At 37.3% G+C, this 21,781-nt stretch overlaps 1 protein-coding gene across 1 annotated transcript; it reads right to left on the reverse strand.

Moving 5' to 3' along the window:
• Window positions 1-3,366: 3,366 nt before the first annotated feature.
• Window positions 3,367-6,442, reverse strand: LOC147609972 (polyphenol oxidase I, chloroplastic-like). The gene is made up of 2 exons (XM_086787180.1): window positions 5,611-6,442; window positions 3,367-4,325 (listed from the first exon to the last, which is right to left on the reverse strand). Exons 1-2 carry the CDS (start codon window positions 6,363-6,365, stop codon window positions 3,473-3,475), a joined length of 1,608 nt encoding a protein of 535 aa, XP_086643306.1. The 5' UTR covers window positions 6,366-6,442; the 3' UTR covers window positions 3,367-3,472.
• Window positions 6,443-21,781: the final 15,339 nt, after the last annotated feature.

Raw genomic sequence — 21,781 nt, forward strand, 5'->3', positions numbered from 1 at the left:
TGTCAAGTAACTTTTGACCTTCAAGAACCATCCTATTGAAGATGCTAAATGGATACCAGAAAGGATTTTCCATTCTTACCAGAATCTCATCCACTCATACCATACACGCAGTTAAGGCCGAGTAAGAGAGAATGTTAGTCATGAACTCTATGGTCAAGAGGGGATACCCATGCGGTCATTGCTTTCACATAGGAATGTGGGTGATGCCATTATTTTAATTGCATATGTGAACGTATGTAGATCAGGTCAGTATTTGTGTATGGGGTGTGCCTTTTATTTATATCATTTTTCAAGGTTAATGTGTTTAATCAGCTATGTGCACTAGTATGATATAGTCAAGATTAATATGTTTAATTAGCTATGTGCACGACTAATATTATTTAGTGTAGTTGATGATTGAGTGACGGACTATGAGTCAGTCTCATGGGTGGAACATGCATTGGACCACAATGAGCTATCTTGGAAGACACGTGATCAAGTCTTAGGTTTTCATATTTGGCATCTATATTAGGATTTAGCCTTAAACCTTTGTATATCCACATAGTATTTTTATGCTTTTGGTAGGACCAAGACTCTATTATTAGGCTTACTATATTTTTGGAAGGAGCTTGCACGCTCAAAGACTCAAAAAGTTATTAGGCTTTATTTTTGGAGTAAGGCTTGTTTTAAATAGAACGCATCAATATATTTAAATATGGGTAAGCGGTACGATGGGCCACACTCACTCAAGGGAGATTGAACCCAACCTTCTGTTGACAGTGACATCTCTATTTTCAAGCTTTCACGGTTTATGCTATTTTGTGAATTATTTATTTATGCTATGATTTTGTTGTTAATTTGTGGAGAGTCGAGCTAATGGATTTTAAGCATATGAGTTCGTTAAATCTCTTCTCAAGTGGTACAAAGATCTTGACAATTCAAGATAAACTACAAAAGCGACTGGTCAAATATTGTTGAAATATATGATATACAAGTGGTAAAGGGTAAGAGAAAGAGGTCATGTAGGTGTGAACACACCCCAAATAAAGTGGGCATGTGGGTGGAAAAGGGATTTAGGGTTGGCCCAACCCTAGCCCTTGGTGAACTCTATATAAAGGGCAGGAGGCTTCATTTTGTAACACAACACAACTCAAGTAATATAATACTTGAAGGTGACGGTTAAGCCAACTTTGGAGTGGCTAAAATAGAAGGTAATATAGAAGCTTTCTATACATCTTGTGTTCTTGCTCTCTCTCATATATGTTGCTCTATCTTGCCTCAACTATTGCTTCCGTTGTGAATACTCCCCATAATTTTGACATTTTATCAGAGCCATACATTGGCATATTGGACGAGGCTAACAGCTAAAGCCTATTCCATTCTACCCTTTAAAGAGCATCACAATAGTAATCCCTATGATTGTCACAATTATGTAGAGTTGTTTACCAACCATCTTAATATTTGTTACAATATTCATCGTATTTTTTATGTGTATGATGATTGCAGTTAGTGCATATTATAACATGTATTACAATACTTATAACGATGCTATAATAAGTGTAGGACCATTGTAATATTTGAAGTTTATACCCTTTTCATGTTGTAGTTTCTTATTTAGTTTCTAGAACTATGTCTTATAGAACAAAAAGCTATAACTACTGTTAGTAATAATGAAGAATGTATTGGCCTCCAATAATTCCATTAAGATCCATCACGAGGCAATTTACTATCATAGTTGACTATCATAAAGACCATTGAGGGCATATACAGATCACCATGGGCAATCACTAGGTGATAGGCACGGGTTTGATAGTGTAAGATATGTGTAATAGGTTTAGGTTGTCTATTGTGAGCCTCATAGAATGGAAGTCATGTAGCTAGGATTAGATGTCTCATCTATGTTTGAAGGTAATGGGAGCCACAACCATTCACATTTTCCACAAAATGAAGTGTGTGGTAGTAAGAGGAACATGGAGGTCATGGGGACTAATATCCTCATCCTCAAGACAACCACCAAGCGAATGTGGTGCCAAGCCTCGATGTGCACAATCTTAATGTGGCCATTCATAGCATGCCTCAGAGTGGGGCTAGTGTCAACATCCATAAGATTAAGGGTGCAATGTAAGCACTATTAAGGTAGATATCCATAGCATACCTCGAATTGGGACATATGTGGAACGTATGTAGAATATAAAGGAGATGTCAAACCATTTCTAGGAAGTAGCTAGACGTGCATGCACACTCTTGTTAATGCTTGTAACAATGCTAACAACGTGCTTATATATGCTATTTTTTGGGGTTTTGTAGTGAGCACGTTGAAGTGACTATACACTTGGAGATATAGTGATCCATGGATATGAGGTTCTTTGAATACTTATGCCTTAAAATTAAGGAAAACACCTTGGATCCTCATACTTTAAGGATGTAAATGTTTCTTTACATTAGACCTTTATTTGTGTGTGTTGTGTGTGTGGGGTGTGTGTGTGTGTGTTGTGTGTGTGGGGTGTGTGTGTGTGTGGGGGGTGTGTGTGCATGACACACACACACTTTATCAACATAATGTCAATCTACCTCAACTACCACTTTTCATTATTTTTGAATATTTTTCATTACTTTAAAACTTATAAGTATTCAAAAGATAATTTCTTTTAATTAAGTTTATATAGTATAAATCAAGTAAATGGGATGATGATCAATCCAACTTATATACCCCACAAACATAATAACAAAGCCAATATACACTTTGTGTATAAATACACAAGTGATACACCAAGAATGATGTCAAGTCATGTAATGTAATGCTATATATATATATATATATAAATATATATATATATATATATAGCAATGATATAAAAAAAGCATCATTATGTTGCCTACATGTAGGAGTGACATATTCACTTTTGCTCTCAAGAATTAGATCTAATTAATATAATGTAACTCCACAAGAAAAAAACCCCTTATCTTGATTGCATGTACTATATTCTTACATATCATTTAGTGAACTCCTCAAGAGTAACTCAAAATACCTTCTGTATGTATACTTTTTGTAAATTCACAAGAAAATAACACCCCTTATTGAACTCCCCATGAGCAAAAAAAAAACCCCTTGTGTATATATATTTTCTATAACTCCACAAGGAAAAACAAAGCCTTAACGAACTCCCTAAGAGTGACTCAAGATGTATATTATCCATAACTCTACAAGAAAGCAAAACCCCTTATCTAGATTATTGCATGTGCTACCATGCATATTTCTTAATTAACTCCATGGGAGTAAAAGGAAACTATTTGATGAAAGCAATTAATTCATGACCATGGCTTCTCACAAAATGTTCATTATATTGTGATAATCAATCATGCAAAGCTTTAGTGAAAAAACTCATCTTATTCAAGCCACAATTTATTAATTTATTGTACAACTCATCCTATTGACGCCACGATATTGAACAAATACAAGATAATGTCCTAAGTTCAATATCTCTTGGTTGGGCTACTCATATTTGATCTTCATTCCTTTAATCTTCACATGAGCATGGTGGTGTTTGTAGGACTTGACTACAATGGTGATGACCACTTGCTTTTGGTCTTGAAGGCCGATTCGCTTGATGTTGTCTCCGATCTCGAACTTGAGGTTGGTGATCAAGCGCTTCGATTTGCTAGCCGTGGGGATGATGTTGAACGTGCCCACGAACTCGGCACTGTTGGTCTTGGTGTGCTCGTTGGCGTCGGGAAGGTTCACAAACACCAAGAGCTGTATAAAGAACTCTCTCTCCACTTCCAAGCCTTGTATTATCAGCACTTCTACCTTATCAGTCTTCTGTTTAGGTTGTGAAACCCATGCACTGAACCTCTTCCCTAGCTTGATGCTCGTAGACTGATCAGAGGCGGGGCCGATTGTCTGAATCTCTGACGATGAGAAGTTGGCGGTGGTGGCGGAGGTGGTACTATTCGGCGAGTAATCAATCCATAGCTTATCAGCTTCAACTTTGGTGTATTTGATGCCCAGCTTTTTGGAGCTTAGGGCATCTCTGGCTTTAACCTTGACGAGGTTGGCGTTCTCGTCGTAGAAGACAAACTCCGCGTTGAGGAAGTCGGGGTCTGTGTGGTCTTCGCGAGGGCCGCCCGGGAGAGAGTGTCTCCAAACCTCCCATAGCCTGTCTACGTTGCTGTGGTGAGAATAGAAGATAGGGTCCCGAGCGGCCGTGCTGAACACCCCCATGTCCTGCAGTAGTGGCTGTGTTGGATCCCCCGTCCCAAAATGAATAGCATTGTGCGCCCCATTCTCCAAGCTCCCTCCCAACGGCGCTGATATCACCGTTGAGTTTGTCACGTCGGTTCCCACCCTGCCATAGCCACACACACATCAGTAAGCCCACTTCAACTAAACCTAAATTAAGAGCTCAAAATCACGCGCGTTTGGTACCGATGAAGCCTTGTAATATATCGACCTAATCCAAGTTCACAGTACATTACAGTTTAATCACCTTTCTTGAACGTAATCTAGATACCTTTCCTGTATTAATGTTGTTCTAGCTCTGTGCTTAATTATCAGTACTAGCGGAGGCGCCCATGCACAGATAGGGTTTATGTACTGTGATCAGCATAGCAAAGAAAACGTCTTTTGAAGAAAACACAAAAACAAACCAAGGTTTTCAAGCCTAAAAGATTTCAGGCATGTATAATACTCAAATGAGTAACAAAATAAGCATCGCGCGCTTGAACCATACACGAAATTTCTTCACTGGTAAAACCATAACGTTAATTAGGTTTATTGGTAAGTTTAATCCACTCTGAGCTCTTAAGTGAAACCTATGTTTTCCCAAGCCCCAGCATTGTTACCAAATTTCTACAACACTTGCACCAATTTAACAATGCCAAATTACCACAACCTTACCTAGAAAGATCAAACAGTGATGAAAGAAAATTTCCAATATTCGGTAGCCCTAATTAATTCTTTTTTAGAGTGCAATGCATTTATTTAGTGATACCTTTACATTCAAACTATTTACCAACTACCCTGGACAACATGGGGCAATCCTAAGTAATTGGTGGCCAGGACTCTCTCTTTGGTTTGTTTGTTCCACAGTAAAAGCCCATTTTAATTTCATATATTAGCCCTATGGATCACTATGTAAAAATAATCTCTTTATAGAACGTCATGTCCATTAAAAAATAGAGCACTAAACAACATATTTAAACAGGAATGAGAAAGTACGTATAATTTTGAAATATATGATTGATAAAAGCTACTAAAAATTGATGAGAAGTCAGTGAGTTTTGTATATGTGCATGTGTACTGTTTTGGTATTGTTTGTGTGAGCGAAAGAAAGAGGTGTCCATAGAGAGGGGGCGAGTGAAATTGTGGGGGGGAGGGGGGGGGGGGGGGGGGGGGGGGGTATATGGGATATTGATGCAAGGGATGGGAGGGAGTGGAGATGTGTGTGGTGGTGTAATGTTTGCTTATGAGCAATATATGTATACTATGAAATATACATGAAGCCATTTAAAGTTATGTGGAGAGAGAAAGGAAGGGGAGGTGTTTGTGTGTGTGTGTGTGTGTGTATAGAGAGAGAGAGAGATCAAATGCATGCCAGTATAAGTGAGCAGTGAGTGAGTTATTCTAGTTACCTATAAGCGCCTCCCATGAAAAGCTCAGCTGTGGATGCGGTAACCAGTTGCTGATACATGTGATTAAGGTTATCGTTGATGACGTCTGTTGTGTTGGTAGCGTTGGAGAGCACATTAAGTCGGATAATGTAAGGGGGCAGGTGATTTTGATTGCGTTTAGCGTCATAGACTGCAGTGTTGTTTTGGATAAAGAAAGCAGGAATAGTGTTACCATCTACTTGGTTATCCCAGTTCCAGAACAGTAAAGCAAAGTCAGGGTCACCGATGAGGCTAGCCAGGATGCGCTCATGGAAGTAGAGGTACCAGCGGTGCCAAGGTAGGAAGAGCCAAGAGAAGTGTATTTGAAGGGTCACATTGGCCCCTGTCTGCTTGTAAGCGCCATTGCAAAACGCACAGTGTACATCTGCCTGCTGAGAAAAGCTTCTAGGATCATCAGCCGGCAACGCCCTCATGAGCTCGTAAGCTTTGTTATACTTCTTGATGTACTCATCATCGGCAAGATGTGCCGGCCTCCTCACTCTCTTGATGCGCTTGTAATTTTTGAAGGAGAATCTCACAGCTTCCTTTTTAGGCAAAGGCAAGCAACAGTTGTAGGTGATGTTCAGAGGGGGGCCGACGACGGAGCTAGCCAATGCGGGCGAACACTTGTTCAAATTGGGAGGTTTAATGGGAGCTGCATGGCTGAGGCGAGGGAGCTCAAAGAGGAAAGAAATACAACAGATGGCTACGAGAAGAAGGTGGATTAGGTGATCCATGGATGCGGTGATTGATTCGTTAGAACGGGAGACTTATATACACTGCGTATATGGCAATTTTAAAGGATTAACGAGACCTAGAGTAGACACTACGCAGCGAGCTTTAATATATTGCAGTAATTAGCCGCCCGAGAGACAGCTTAACAAAGAAGCCAGATCCTGTTCGTTGGATCTGCTTCCGTCCACCACCACAGCTGGTTTTGAGCACCCCGAGGGCACGTCTAGTTTCTCAACACTCCACGATTGGAAAGAACGCTCCACGTGTATCATTCTCGTATTAAGTAAATAGTCATGCACCATGGCGTTGACATTTCCTTGAAATAGTCGCTCCCTCTGATTTAGTAATATCATTTGAATCCTTCAACAAGGCATATATGAAGGCTTTTCCCCAAAGCTTTCGCTTTAAAGCCTTGATGATGGGCTAAAATGTCTTCCATCTTATCATCTCCTAGTTCATCTTATAATCGTCAAGGCTTCCAACAACTATTATCTTAGCTTCAGTCTCTTGTGTTGGGAAGGTGGATTACTCCATCTATCCAAGAGTGATTTCATTTGAATCCTTCAACAAGGCATATATGAAGGCTTTTCCCCAAAGCTTTCGCTTTAAAGCCTTGATGATGGGCTAAAATGTCTTCCATCTTATCATCTCCTAGTTCATCTTATAATCGTCAAGGCTTCCAACAACTATTATCTTAGCTTCAGTCTCTTGTGTTGGGAAGGTGGATTACTCCATCTATCCAAGAGTGATTTCAAAAAAGTTCAACACTATGGCCACATCACGGAATATTCTTTATACATGATCACATGCTTTTCTTAAACAAGCACTGTGTTTTCTTTTCAACTTTGGCCTTATCCAGTGGGGGTATGAACATTTTCATCAACCAATCAGAATAAGGAATTGTATTTACTATGCACATGTACATGTTTTAAATTGAAATTATCAAACTCTTGGTCGTAATTTTCAAGGCAAGTAAAAATTTCAGTCGGTTTTTCAAGGGATTTTTTTAACACATTGGGCCTTAAGGTGTTGCCACACTCCTACCCACCCTTAAAACATGTTGACATCTTCCACAAAACGAAAAGATGTCCCTCACCCATTTCTCATGGAGATGGAGTATTCTCGTCCACAAAAAGTGCACCCCTACCCGGTTTGGTTAACTTTTATAAATTTGTAGACACCCTTTTACAAGCTATTACCTCAAGGGATGATTTTTGCTTATAAGACTAAGTAGTATGTGCCCTTAAAATCCATCTAGCTTATCAATGTAAGAGTTAGCAAATACATTTGTAAACAATATTGACACTCCACACTAACATTCCATACACAAATGTTATGAGTTTCAAACATAAACAAGAAAGCTATCAGAAACTCCATGAGAACTTGAATTATTAAACCACATTTGAACCCAAATAAACATTACTAGATGTGTTTCTAATCATCTTATGTTTTCTTTTTGTAAGAAGGGGAGAGACATGAAATGGGAAAAGAAAGGTCTCTACAAGAAAAGTTAGAGATCTCTGGAGATTTGTAGAGGAAGGATATATATATATATATATATATATATATATATATATTTGCATGCTTATCAATTTAAACAAAAATTAAAATAAAATCCATTTTAATTCAGAATGAAAAATAAGATCAAAAGTACTCCTATTGTAAATATGAAAGTAAAGTGACTTTCAAGGGGTTAAACAATATGTTTCTATATTCTTTGAAAATGTATCAAGATAAGCGCTTAGAAATGCCAAGAATACTTGATTGGTTGACTGTATTATCATCTCATATCAAAGAGAGAAAGTTTGTGACTCTAGCCACAACACGAATGGTTTTATGATCACATGCTTTACTAAAACAAGCATTGCATTTTTTTTCAACTTAGGCCAGTTTTCAATTAAATTTTTTGAAATACTGGCCATAAATTTCAAGGCAAGTAAAAATTTTAACTCGTTTTCTCAAAATGGATCTGTGAAAATATAGTAAAGGGTGATTTTTTCTAGCACATTGGGCCCTAGGTGTTGACACACTTTTGCTCACCCTAAAAACTTGCAAACATCTCCTAGAAAACGAAAAGCCCATTTCTCATGGACATGGAGTATCCATGTCCCCAAAAAGTGTAGCCCTACCCAATTTGGTTAACTCCTACCAATTTGTAAACACTCTTTTACACACTATTACTTTGAGGGATGATTTTCACTTATTAGACTCTGTGTATCAAAGATGACTGTATTATCATCTCATATCAAAGAGAGAAAGTTTGTGACTCTAGCCACAACACGAATGGTTTTATGATCACATGCTGTACTAAAACAAGCATTGCTTTTTTTTTTTTCAACTTAGGCCAGTTTTCAATTAAATTTTTTGAAATACTGGCCATAAATTTCAAGGTTTACAAGTAAAAACTTTAACTCATTTTTTCAAAATGGATCCGTGAAAATATAGTAGAGGGTGATTTTTTCTAGGTTGACACACTTCTGCTCACCCTAAAAACTTGCAAACATCTCCCAGAAAACGAAAAGCCCATTTCTCATGGACATGGAGTATCCATGTCCCTAAAAAGTGCAGCCCTACCCAATTTGGTTAACTCCTACCAATTTGTAAACACTCTTTTACACACTGTTACTTTGAGGGATGATTTTCACTTATTAGACTACGTATCAAAGATGACTGTATTATCATCTCATATCAAAGATGACTGTATTATCATATCATATCAAAGAGAGAAAGTTTGTGACTCTAGCAACAACACGAATGGTTTTATGATCACATACTTTACTAAAACAAGCATTGCATTTTTTTTCAACTTAGGCCAGTTTTCAATTAAATTTTTTGAAATACTGGCCATAAATTTCAAGGTAAGTAAAAACTTTAACTCGTTTTTTCAAAATGGATCCGTGAAAATATAGTAAAGGGTGATTTTTTCTAGCACATTGGGCCCTAGGTGTTGACACACTTCTGCTCACCCTAAAAACTTACGAACATCTCCTAGAAAATGACAAGCCCATTTCTCATGGACATGGAGTATCCATGTCCCCAAAAAGTGCAGCCCTACCCAATTTGGTTAACTCCTACCAATGTGTAAACACTCTTTTACACACTATTACTTTGAGGGATGATTTTCACTTATTAGACTACGTACCATGTACAATTCAAATATATTTTATAGCAAGATGTGAAGAACTCATGTAAACACTCACATCATCCCAAACATTGTTAATATGAGAACTACATTAAATTGTAAATTACCATTATAGTGTAGCATCTCAAATGTAAGAATTAGCAAATACATCTAGTAAACAAAATTGTTATTTCTCACTAGCATTGCATACACGTTATGAATTTCAAACATAAAGAAGAAAGTTGTGAGGAACTCCATGAGAACATGTAAAATTACACTTGAACTCAAAAAGACAAAATGAAAATTTATTAGATGTGTTTCCAATCAGCTTGTCCTTTTTTTAGTAAGGGAGGAGACATGGATGGGAGAAGAAAGGTCTCTACATGAAAGTAAGAGATACAGAGGGGAATTGTAAAGTAAGGATAATTTTAAAAAAATAAACATGGTTATCAATTCATATACATGACTTCGTCAAAATGAAATCCTTTCAATTAAGAATGGCAAATAAGACCAAGATTACTCCTATCGTAAATATGAAGGTAAACTCACTTTCAAGATGTTAAATAATATGTTTTTATGTTCTTTGAAAATATATCAAGATCAAGGCTTAGATTAGTCTTGTTTTAAATATGAAGGTAAACATACTTTCAAGAGGTTAAACAATATATTTCTGTATTCTTTGAAACTATATCAAGATAAAGGCTTAAAAATGCCATGAATACTTTATTGGTGACTATATTACCATTTCTTACTTTGTAATGCATGCTAAAATAAAAAAGTGTGTATTTTATAGCATCCTTCTTACATGCACACACATTTTAGGATCACCCTTGTTATGACCCATTGTTTATGCATCAAACTACTCCATTTATGCAATTTACCAACTTTAATGAGAAATGTATAATGTATCTAATTAATTTATGAGGTACATTAGGAATTCTAGGTACACTTATATTTACATTACAAGAAAAAGGGACAAAAAGATAAGCCACCCTTCTACTGACCATGAACTAGTTGAACACATGGCACTCCTTTTTTAAATCTCAATGTAGAATAAAGGATGACTATGAATTGGTAGCCCTTTTCTCCCTCTGATTGTCAAAATTCAGAGTGTGGCCTAAAAAAGTCGTCCAAGTGTTCCATCATAGTATACTTGTAATGTTGCCAACCAAAGAGAAGAGTAGTCATTCATGTTATTGTGTATGTTTCTCTTTATTTTTATTTATAATCTTTCATGTTTCTCTTTATAATCCACCTCCTATGTCTAAAAAAGTTGTGCAAGTGTTGCATTATAGTATGCTTGTAACGCTACAAACCAAAGAGGAGAGTAGCCATTCATGTTATTTGCATGTTTCTCTTAATTTTATTTATAATCTTTCATGTTTCTCTTTATAATCCAGCTCCTATGTCTAAAAAAGTTATGCAAGTGTTGCATTATAGTATGCTTGTAACGCTACAAACCAAAGAGGAGAGTAGCCATTCATGTTATTTGCATGTTTCTCTTTATTCTTATTTATAATCATGCATGTTTCTCTTTATTTTTATTTATAATCTTGCATGTTTCTCTTAATTTTTATTGGTTAGATTTTTTTAGCAGTGTAAAACAGGGAAATTTTCACCACATAATCTTTAAAGATTTCAAAGAGATCTACAAATCGCTGAGAGACACTTCAAGATCAAATTATTTCATTTAGATCTCCAAGAACTATAAGAAAAAGGGTCGTAAAGGGTAGCAATTTATTTCCCTAATTTTAACATGCCTAAAGGGTAGCCAAATGCTTTATCAGGTGGAAAAAGAATGAGTAACATCAAAGCCACCCTAATTCTCCTTGGAAGGGATCTAAAAAAGGGGGTCACAAAAGGACCACCATTTTTTGCATTAAGAAATGGCTTTTCATGTTTTTTTTCTATTTAGTAAGGCAAAAGAAAGGTTTCTTGAAGGGTTACCTTTTTTCCTTTTTAAAAAAAAGTTTAAACCATTGGCCCAAAATAAAACCCAAATTCAAAATCATGTCCTTAAAAATATGCAATCTTGAAAGATATAATTAAACACCTGTGCAACGATAACTCTATCAGTTAAAGAGTCTACGATTTCATCTCAATTATTTTTGAGGTAAACTAGAAGCATCAAATGTGCATGCACCAGCTTAGGGTTCAATGTTAATATTGAGGCAAATAGAAAATAAGATATGTATTGGGAGAGGAGAAATAAGTGATAAAAACAATTTAATTCATTTGTACGTACATAGTTCAAGTGGAATAGGCACTTAAGTAGCCATCTCATTTGTACGTACATATTCCAAGTGGAATAGGTACTTAAGTAGCCATAGTTCAACTGGAATAGGTACATAGTCCAAGTGGAATAGGTACTTAAGTAGCCATAGTTCAACTGGAATAGGTACATAGTTCAAGTGGAACATGTACTTAAGTAGCCATCTCTCTCTCTCTCTCTCCCTTTAAGGGGAAAATGGACACCTTCAATGTTTTGGCAAGATTGGTGGCCTTAAATTTGACCCATTATATGGATTATTACAACAGTTTAAGTTGGGTAAGATATGCAAGTACAAGGTGTGTGTGTGTGTGTGTGTGTGTGTGTGTGTGTGTGTGTGTGAGAGAGAGAGAGAGAGAGAGAGAGAGAGAGAGAGAGAGAGGGAGAAGATATTAGAGATTGGTAATAATTATCATATGATTCTAGCTAATTGGATTGCATATTTTCTATGTTGTGAGGTGTTATGCCACTTTCCTAACCTTCCCCTAGAACTCAACTCATTCCTGGAAAGCAAGGAAGATGTATAACCATCACATGGGGGATTGTTTTTCTACAAGCTCTGTATTGGGAGCTTTTTTCCACTTTAGCCTTTTGGGCAATTTTGGACACTTGTGTATTTGGCATACTATTTATGTAATACATCTTCCTTCACCTTGGATATACATATGAAATCAAAACCCCTTACTCTTACCCCAAATCACCCAACCCCCTAATCTTATCATTCCCTTAATCAAAATATGGATAATAGCAATATTTACAAATAATTGATAATAAACTACATAATACATTGCAACCATCTAAGATGAGATAATGACCATCCAAACTATAAAATAAATCATCATTATCATCTAAATAAACACATGATGTAGAATTAATTCTATCAAATCTTGGATATTAACACTCTTCTCAAATCATTAATAAAGATTTATTAGGAGTTTCAAATAATGAACATCATACAAGCTATCCAACTGTTACAGGACCAAGGTACATAGAGATTTGATTATTCCACAAATTGATAAATAAAGAAAATAAACCATAGATACCATAGCATAACTCAAGAGCATAAAAATTAGAGAACACAACATTGGGTGCAATTCTTCCCCCGACGTGTGTGACTCCACTCCCACGCATGGTCTTTAAATCATATTTCATAAATTTAGCCCTTGGAGCCATAAATATCATAGCTTTTCCAAAATTGGGCTTTTACAAAATTGAACCATAGTCCAATTCCTTTAAGTATCTCATCAAAAATAAACCTTGCCTAATATGTACAATGGGCCAAACCATACAAAATTAATTATTTTGAACACATGTGCATGGCTAGATAATTCCGTCTAATGTCCAGCTTTGTTGTCCTGAACTTATGATCTATACTAAAAAATAGTCCACATTGTTAGACCACAATTACTTTGGAATCACTCATAAAAATAATACTGATAAATGGAAATCATTCATCAGCATGCTTCACACATAAACAATGCATCAAACAGAATTAGTCGGATTCACTCCCACATTGGATTCACTGACAATGTCTTTGCACATGTTACATAGTTGATTGGATTCACTCACAATCAAACTCACATATTCCTTACATGCGTCACACATATCACAGCTAGTCAGATTTACTCTTACAATTAATTCCACTTCCACACATGGTGTTTAAATCATATTTTGTAAATTTAGTCCTTGGAGCCTAAATATCATAGATTTTTAAAAATTGGGCTTTTACAAAATTGAACCATAGTCTAATGCCTTTAAAGTATCTCATTGAAAATAAACCTTGCCCAACTTATGTACAATGGGCCAAACCATACAAAATAAATTATTTTGCACACATGTGCACGGCTAGATAGTTCCGCCTAATGTCCACCTTTTTTGTCTTGAACTTATGATCTATACTAAAAAACAGTCCACAATGTTAGATCATAATAACTTTGGAACCACTCACAAAAATAATAGAGACAAATGGAAATCATTCACTGCTATGCTTCACACATAAACCATGCATCACACATAATTAATTGGATTCACTCCCACATTGGATTCACTCACAATGTCTTCACACACATCGCACGTGTCACAGAGTTGATCGGATTCACTCACAATCAAACTCACGCATTCCTTACATGCATCACACATGTCACAGCTGGTCGGATTCACTCACAATCAACTTGGGTCACCCTCTAAAGAATTAATCAGATTCACTCTTATAATTAATTATTTAATCACATGGGTCACCCAAGATAAATAGCCAATTTTATTATTTGTAACACCAATGGTGATCCTTGTAATATGAATGTTCACACTTATCATCTAAATCAACACACAATCCATAATAGCTTTTATCAAAGCATGGATAATAAGCCTCTTCTTAGAGCATCGATAATGCTCTTAGAGCATCAAAGCTTTTATCAGGCATGGATAATAATCCCCCATTCCACATTCACATTAAACAAAAAAAAATTCACTCCCACCAGAATAACCAAAGCAAACTTTCAATCATGAAGAAAGTGGTCTACTTATATAACCTTTGAAGCACATAGAAGGTGCAATACTTACCTTTGAGAATTTTCAATTTTTTTCTCCAAAATGGCTAGGTGGAGGAGCTACTAGGATATACACATGTCAGTGCAAGCTACTCTAAATATGGTCTAGGAACCTCTAAGTTACACCATGGTTATCATCTTCATGTAGACAATAGATGCATGATAATATTAGTCTATCTTAAAAATATTCCCAAGTGCCACACTCAACTTTATGTGCTTGCACATGCTCTCTCAATTGAAATATTAGTATCAATGCAAATGCACACATTGTCATGATTCAAAGGCACATATCTTGAACTTCATGATCACTCTTAGTCAATATGTCAAGAGCATCCTTGTAGAGCCACATGAACAAATAGGCATCATGATAGGAGCCTCTTATGTGACATCAGATTTTCCTCGATAAATTTGGCACACACTTAATAGTATATACATAACCCAATACTTGCACACATAAATTAGTCTCTTCATGTTAATTGTTTTTCCTCAAGTGTGGTTTTTTTCTCCATGTGATTGGCATCTTTCAAGAGGAAATGGTAAGTGAGGGGGTAAGCAAGAGTATATATTTGATAGGGCATCGATCTCCACCAAGCTCCACCCTTATTACATAATTTGAATGCTTCCTTTCTACAACTTAGATTATGATACATTAACCAAATCATTTGGTTTGATTTTCTTTCAAGGGCACACATGACCTAGCCAAAAATATTACAAAAAATGCAAGCTTATCTTTAGCACTCTAGGAGAGGTATTTATTTATGGGGGGTTTGGAAAAGCAACGCTTTTCAACAACTTAGATTATGATACATTAACCAAATCATTTGGTTTGATTTTCTTTCAAGGTCACACATGACCTAGCCAAAAATATTACAAAAAATGCAAGCTTATCTTTACGTATTTATTTATGGGGGTTTGGAAAAGCAACGCTTTTCAACAAAGTGTGAAATATCATCAACCATGCATGAAAATAATTAACCTAAGACCAAACACATTTTTATAATTATCATAGTACAAGTTTAAATAAATATGAACATGCTTACATGCCATCAAGGTTCACCACCACAAAGCTCTTTGACAACTTCAAAACTTTTATGAGTATGGATTTCAAAATAAAACATGGAGTAGTATAATCACCATAACCACCACAACGGGGATGACAAAAAATTGTTATCAATATGAGCATACAATGTGGTACTATATAGCAAAAGGGAATAGGATACATGGGCCACTAGGGATTTCTTCTAGGATAGTTAAAGGCTGATGAAACATCCTTAGCTGAAAGGGTGGGTTGATGCACACACATATTCTCATTTTTGTGAAGCCTTAATACATGCAAGAAAACATAGTATAGATGTTTGCGTGCCAAGTATGGTTTTCCCATTGACTCTCTTTTTTAAAAATTGGGGCACATGGGCTCAATCTTTACCTGCACATCATATATTACTCCTGCCTTATAAGAGCCTTGTGTTTATAAATGGGCTTGGTTTTTACGTGCACCTCATATATCACACTTGCCTTCTTGTAGCCCTATTTTTACACATGGAAAATACTATGCGATAAAGGCTCCAATTCTGTCTCTCGCATGATAATAGCTTGCATACATTTAGCACTCTTTATTCTTTTTCAACCTCCTTGGATATCCTTGGACCCCTCCACCATGATCATCATGCTATGTTACGATCAGGCTCATGACTTGATGTAGATGCAGATCCTTAATGCTCAATTTGGTGTTGATGCATATTATTCGTGAGTACGTGAGTATCTGTCTTTGGCCTTGAAGTCTTATTGGATTGATTCATTATTTCCAACCTAGAACCTCCATTGACCAAAGTACTAATTTCTATAGATGTAATGTTTGTTCTTACCTCCACCTTCCACATGGATGGAAGTTCAAGAACACATGCGATATTATGATCTATGTGCCATGTATGAGTGACATTGTACAAAATCACATTATTTGTGCTTTTGAACAAGCAGCTAGTAGAGCTGGTACTTCTTTACACAATACATGGCATGACTTTCATGAATTATACGAGCTTAGTTTGATTGGAGTGGACTACCCACACTTGTTGGGTATTCCAAAGAAAGACTGGTTATCTATCTTTATGGTGCTACGAACAAGAGGCTAGAAGGTGAAGCATCAAACCATTCGGCCAGAGTTTTACAACAAGTTCATGATGCTATATCGGATGGTGTACCAAGAGCCACCTATGAATGGTGAGGTTGCAGCATGGTTTGCAAAGGCGTTTGCTTTTGAAAATTGTTGGTGTACCAAGAGCCACCTGTAATGGTGAGGTTGCATCATGGTTTGCAAAGGCGTTTGCTTTTGAAAATTGTTGGTTCGCACAGTTGGCAACCGACAAGACTGCACACCAAGTTGCTTGGGCAGTGGTGGCTGAGAACTCAGTTAATCATGTGCCAAAACACAAGGGGCTTCCAAACAAACTGGCAAGAGTGTCATTGCATATCACTGAGGGTGAAATAGTTAGCATGTCAAAGTATGTAGGTGGTTCATCTATGGCACCTGAGGACACATTTGATTCTCAGCATGTTGAGTTGGCACAAGCTATGTTGGCTAGTGTGCAAATCAAAATGAAGGAAGTAGCATGTGAAATAGCGGATATCTTCAAGTATTTGGAACAAGCATGAGTGGATCTAAAGGTTTCTTCAAAGGCCGACACATTTTTTGTAACACCTAAGGGATGCACAATAGGAATTGCATACACTTGAAGCAAGCAGTGATGTCCCTGAGGAGAGGTGTGTGAAGTTGCAGGCTATCATAGATGCAAGTACACACATTTTAAGTGTTCTTGGTGTTGTGGAGGATGGCACATCAAACTAGGATGCAGTTGTAGCTCTTGAGGTTAACACCACAACTTTATCTCATACTTTACCTCAAAATCTCAACATGTTAATTGATTCTCAACATGTTAATTGATTCTATGCTTAATTGGAAATGCAAGAAAAGTTGCAACACAAATCCATGCTTTTGGAAGGCCTTAAAGAGCATGAGGCTTTTGTTAACCATGGTCTGCCTCAGTTGCAACAAGGTAAAGCCCCTTCAGTTGTTGCCAACACCTCCTAAACCCAGGAAATCAAGAAAGGAAGACATAACCACTATGGGTTCTTGTACATCATGAGGCTTAGGGTTATAAGACGAGATGGTTATGGGTGTTTTCATGCTACCATGCAATCATCCATACCACATCTTCTGCTTTGCCATATTGTGCCTTTGTAAGGATTGTTGCTTGGCAACAAATTGTAGCCGACAGATCCCTCATGCTGTAATAATTATGTTTGTTGGATTATAAACCCATGTCCAAGAACCTGACCCACTGGGTGTGTCCCAAATAATTTTGCTATTAGCTGGTTCTCAATTCATTGAGCTAATAGTTATATTATTAGATGTTTGTAGTTGCCTAGTAGCTGTCAATAGCTACTGATAGCAATTAATAGATGCTGTTAGTAGATGTTGATAGCTACCTATAGCTATTGATAGCTACTAATAGCTGTGTTATAGATGTTAATAGTTTTTAATATGCTTATTGTGCTAATAACTACCAATAGATGTGCTTTAATAGCTGTTAATATATCTGTTAATAGCTGTTAATCTTGCTATTAAATCCTAAATCCTAATTGCTATTAAATCCTAAACCCTAATTGCATTTAATAATTAGCTAGTAATATGGTTGTGAGATGATAGATGTTAATGGCTGTAGTAATAGTTGTTAGTAGTTGTGGTAAGGCATAGTTCTACTAATAGCTGAGGTAATGTCTGCTAATAACTATGCATAGGCTTTTAATATGCATGTTGTGTTAATAGCTACCAACAGCTATGCTAATAGTAGCTGTGCAATAGATGTTATTAGTTTTTAATATGCTTGTGCCAATAGCTACCAACAGATGTGCTAATAGCTATGGGTATGCATGTTGTGCTAATAGGCTTTTAATATGCATGTTGTGAAATAACTACTCCTAGGTGTGGTAATAGTTGTGGTAACTCTAAACCCTAATTATCTTTAAGTCCTAAACTCTAAACCTATGCTAATAGCTATTACTATCTTTTAATAACTGTGCTAATAGCTTTTAATAGTTGTGTTAATAGCTTTTAATAGTTGTTGTTAAGTCCTAAATTCTAAACATGTGTTAATAGTTGTTAATAGCTATGCTAATAACAACAGCTAATAAGCATGCGAATAGCTATTGTTAAGTGCTAATAACTATTGTTTTAATAGTTGTGCTAATAGTTGTTGTGTTAATAATTGTAGTAATAAATATGGCACTTGTGTTTAAAGTTGTATTAATAGTTGCTAAATGTTCTCCACTATTTTTTTAGCACCTTCACCTAGGAGGGTATCACTTGAAAGTGGCCCAACCAGGTCTGTTTGTAGCCCACTCATCAAGAGCACACTTGAACCAGCAACAACCAATGTCGGTGACCCTTGGGATGTTGCCATTGAAGGCTCTGCCATGGTTCAAAATGTTGCCAAAAATGTTGGTCTTGATAGCACAGGTAACAAATGGTAGTACCTAACAGTTTTGTTGTTGGCAGCCAATAGCTATGTGATGCCTACATGCTAATGGATGTGTTAGTTGTTAATAGTTTTAGATTTTTTAATAGTTGACATTAAATGTTTCCTACTTTTTTGGCACCATCTTCACCCAAGAGATCACTTGATATTGCTACAGACCGACAGATACCAAGTAATGTGGATAAAGCATGTGGAGACACCTTGCATGACTTCTTGAAATAGGCAAAGCGACAAAAAGGTGGTGAAGGAAAGCAAGTGCCAAGGAGGGTCACGCGTGCATCTCAGGGTGCACGTGATCCTGAGAATGTTGGCTATGCTGATGGTGATTCATTGTTTCAAAGTATGCTTATGAAAACATTGAATGATGCATTGGTTTGTTTGCCATTTTTATAGTTCAATTTGTGTAATGTAAAATATTGTGCTTGGTGTCAAGTTTCTTGCCTAAAATGCCATGTTGTTAGAAGAAATTTTTGTTTGACGAAGCATGTGAGGACACCTTGCAGGACATCTTGATGCAAGCATGCAAAAGAAACCAAGTTGTGGGAAAGCGTCATCCAAGAGGCTCAAGAAAGCTCCTACGCATGCACATAATCCAGTTATGGAAGTATCTAAGGAAACACGTGTGTGTGGAAAGTATGAAGAATACTATTGCAGAAGAAACAGTGACCATTGCTGGTGCTGACACTACTCCCATTAGGACATTTTGGAGGTCATTTGGAGGGCCTTGTAATAAATTCACTTTTTTCTAATTTCTCTCACTAGAAAAAACTTAAAAAATATCAAAACGACCAACTTTCAAAATATATATCTTTTTCCAAATTACAATTCTCGTATTTAAGTAAGGCTACAAGCTTGTCAAAACATTAAAATTTACAAAAAAAGGATACAAGCCTTTAAATATTCTCTATGCTCTCGATATATGTGCCCCTCTCTCTCTATTTGCTCTCTCTCTCTCTCTCTCTCTCTCTCCCCTTGTCTCTCCTGTTGAGATATCGAGCTCGTCTAGTGAGGCGGTGGACACTGATGACCCGCCTGGGGGATAGGCCCCACACTTACACCACTGGCATGGTTGGTGAGATCTTGGGTGATATGCGGCCAGTGGGATGACAGGCTATGTGACAGCCATTCTAGAGACTGGCATAGTTATAGCGCCAGCTCATTTAGTTGGGTTCATAATATAGAGAACCCTTGTATGTATTGGTTGAGTACCTTTCATATTGTGTGTACTCTTATCTTGTATATGGTGTGTTGAGTGTTGAGTGAAGAAGAAGAAGATTTTCAGCCTCTCACCTTGTGTGTTCTCTATTAGGGTTTTGTGAGTGTGTGTGTGCTTGCAAGAGCTCAAGCTCTCTTCCCCCTGCATCTTTTCATGGTATCAGAGCCTCGTTCATGCTAAGGGCTGAGCTGCAAGCAAGAGAACCATAGGAAGCGGTACGAGGGTAGTAAGAGCTTCAACTACTCTTCCTTATTTGTGTTGGTGACTACACCCTTATCGGGAGCTCTACGGGAGGCACCTACAAACGATCTCTGATTGAGGAGCTTTCTTCGCGAGAGTAAAGCTATAGGGCAACTATAAAGTCTTATCGGACAGAATTTTTCGGGCCGAAAACGCATTTCGAGCGCGTCTGGACCTCCGTTTTTCAGAAAGCAGACGATTTCGAGCACTGTGGGTAAGTCATCGTCGATTCTTTGCAGAACTCTGTTTTAAGAACTGCAAGAAGACAGATTGGCTGTGGAGACACTGTGGGTGCTGCAAAGAGGTTAACAGTTGCCATTGGGTGTATGTATGCATATTGAAGTCACTGGTTGTGACATTTGAGAGTACTACAGTACCGCTGCAGGAAATACAGCAGTTTGTGCAGGACAAACTAGAGTGCTATTTCTGGTAAATTTGTGTCTGGCAAGATGTCAAATGATGGCATAGAAGGTGAGCATGAAGAGGCACCAGAGATACCAGACATAAATCCGACTGCTGCAGATGTGAAAGAGTTTAAAGACTGGAACCAAGGAGCCAGGAAAGTTATGTATTGGCTTTCCATTAGTATACAGGACACTATGATTGGGCACATTCAGGATGCCAAGTCCCCCAAGGAGGCGTGGGACACCTTGGTAAAGCTCTATGAAACAAATACCAAGGCACGTAAGATACAGTTGAAGAATGAACTTCATACTGTGGAGAAAAAGAGCATGTCTGTGAATGACTATGCATTGAAGATAAAGGGTATTGTGGAATCCCTTGCATCTATTGGTGTGTCAGTAGTAGATGATGATGATAAGGTGGAAGTCTGTCTACGTGGTCTCGGGCCACAATACAAGGCATTCAAGACGTCTATTCAGACTCGCGAAAACATTCCCAACTTTACAGATTTGGTGTCTATGTTGATTAAAGAAGTGAAGAGCTTGGGTGAAGACCAACAGTCTTCACAAAACAAAAACAGTTCAGAGCAACAGGCCTTCTACACATAGAGGAGGCCGTGGACATGGTCAAGGAGGTGGCCGAACAGGTAATCAGAATTATGGCCAGGAGCAAAGTAGCAACAGTCCCAAAATACACAACAACAACATCAACAACACACAGGTGGAAGAGGCAAAGTCAGAGGCAGAGGGAGTCAAAGAGGATGTGGAAATTGGCAAAGGCAATATAATAATGCACGTGAATGCTTTTATTGTGGTAAGCCTAGACATGTGCGGGCAGAATGTTATAAGAAGCAGGCTGACATGCAAAATGGGAAAGTGTAGCAGAACAACTATGCATCCTCAAGCATAAACAATGAGGATAATGAAAGGTTGTTTGTTATGCAGCATGTCGTGAATGCCATGTCTGAAAATGTTGAAGCAGCACAAAAAGATGATGTATGGTATGTGCTTCGAAGCACATGACAAGTCATGGGGAGTGGTTCAAGGAGATGAAAAACCTTGAAAGACCAGGTTTTGTGAAAACAGGGGATGA

The sequence above is a fragment of the Cibotium barometz genome, chromosome 50, assembly GCF_041138505.1.
Source record: "Cibotium barometz isolate CiBa-2024 chromosome 50, ASM4113850v1, whole genome shotgun sequence".
Classification (NCBI taxonomy): Eukaryota; Viridiplantae; Streptophyta; class Polypodiopsida; order Cyatheales; family Cibotiaceae; genus Cibotium; species Cibotium barometz.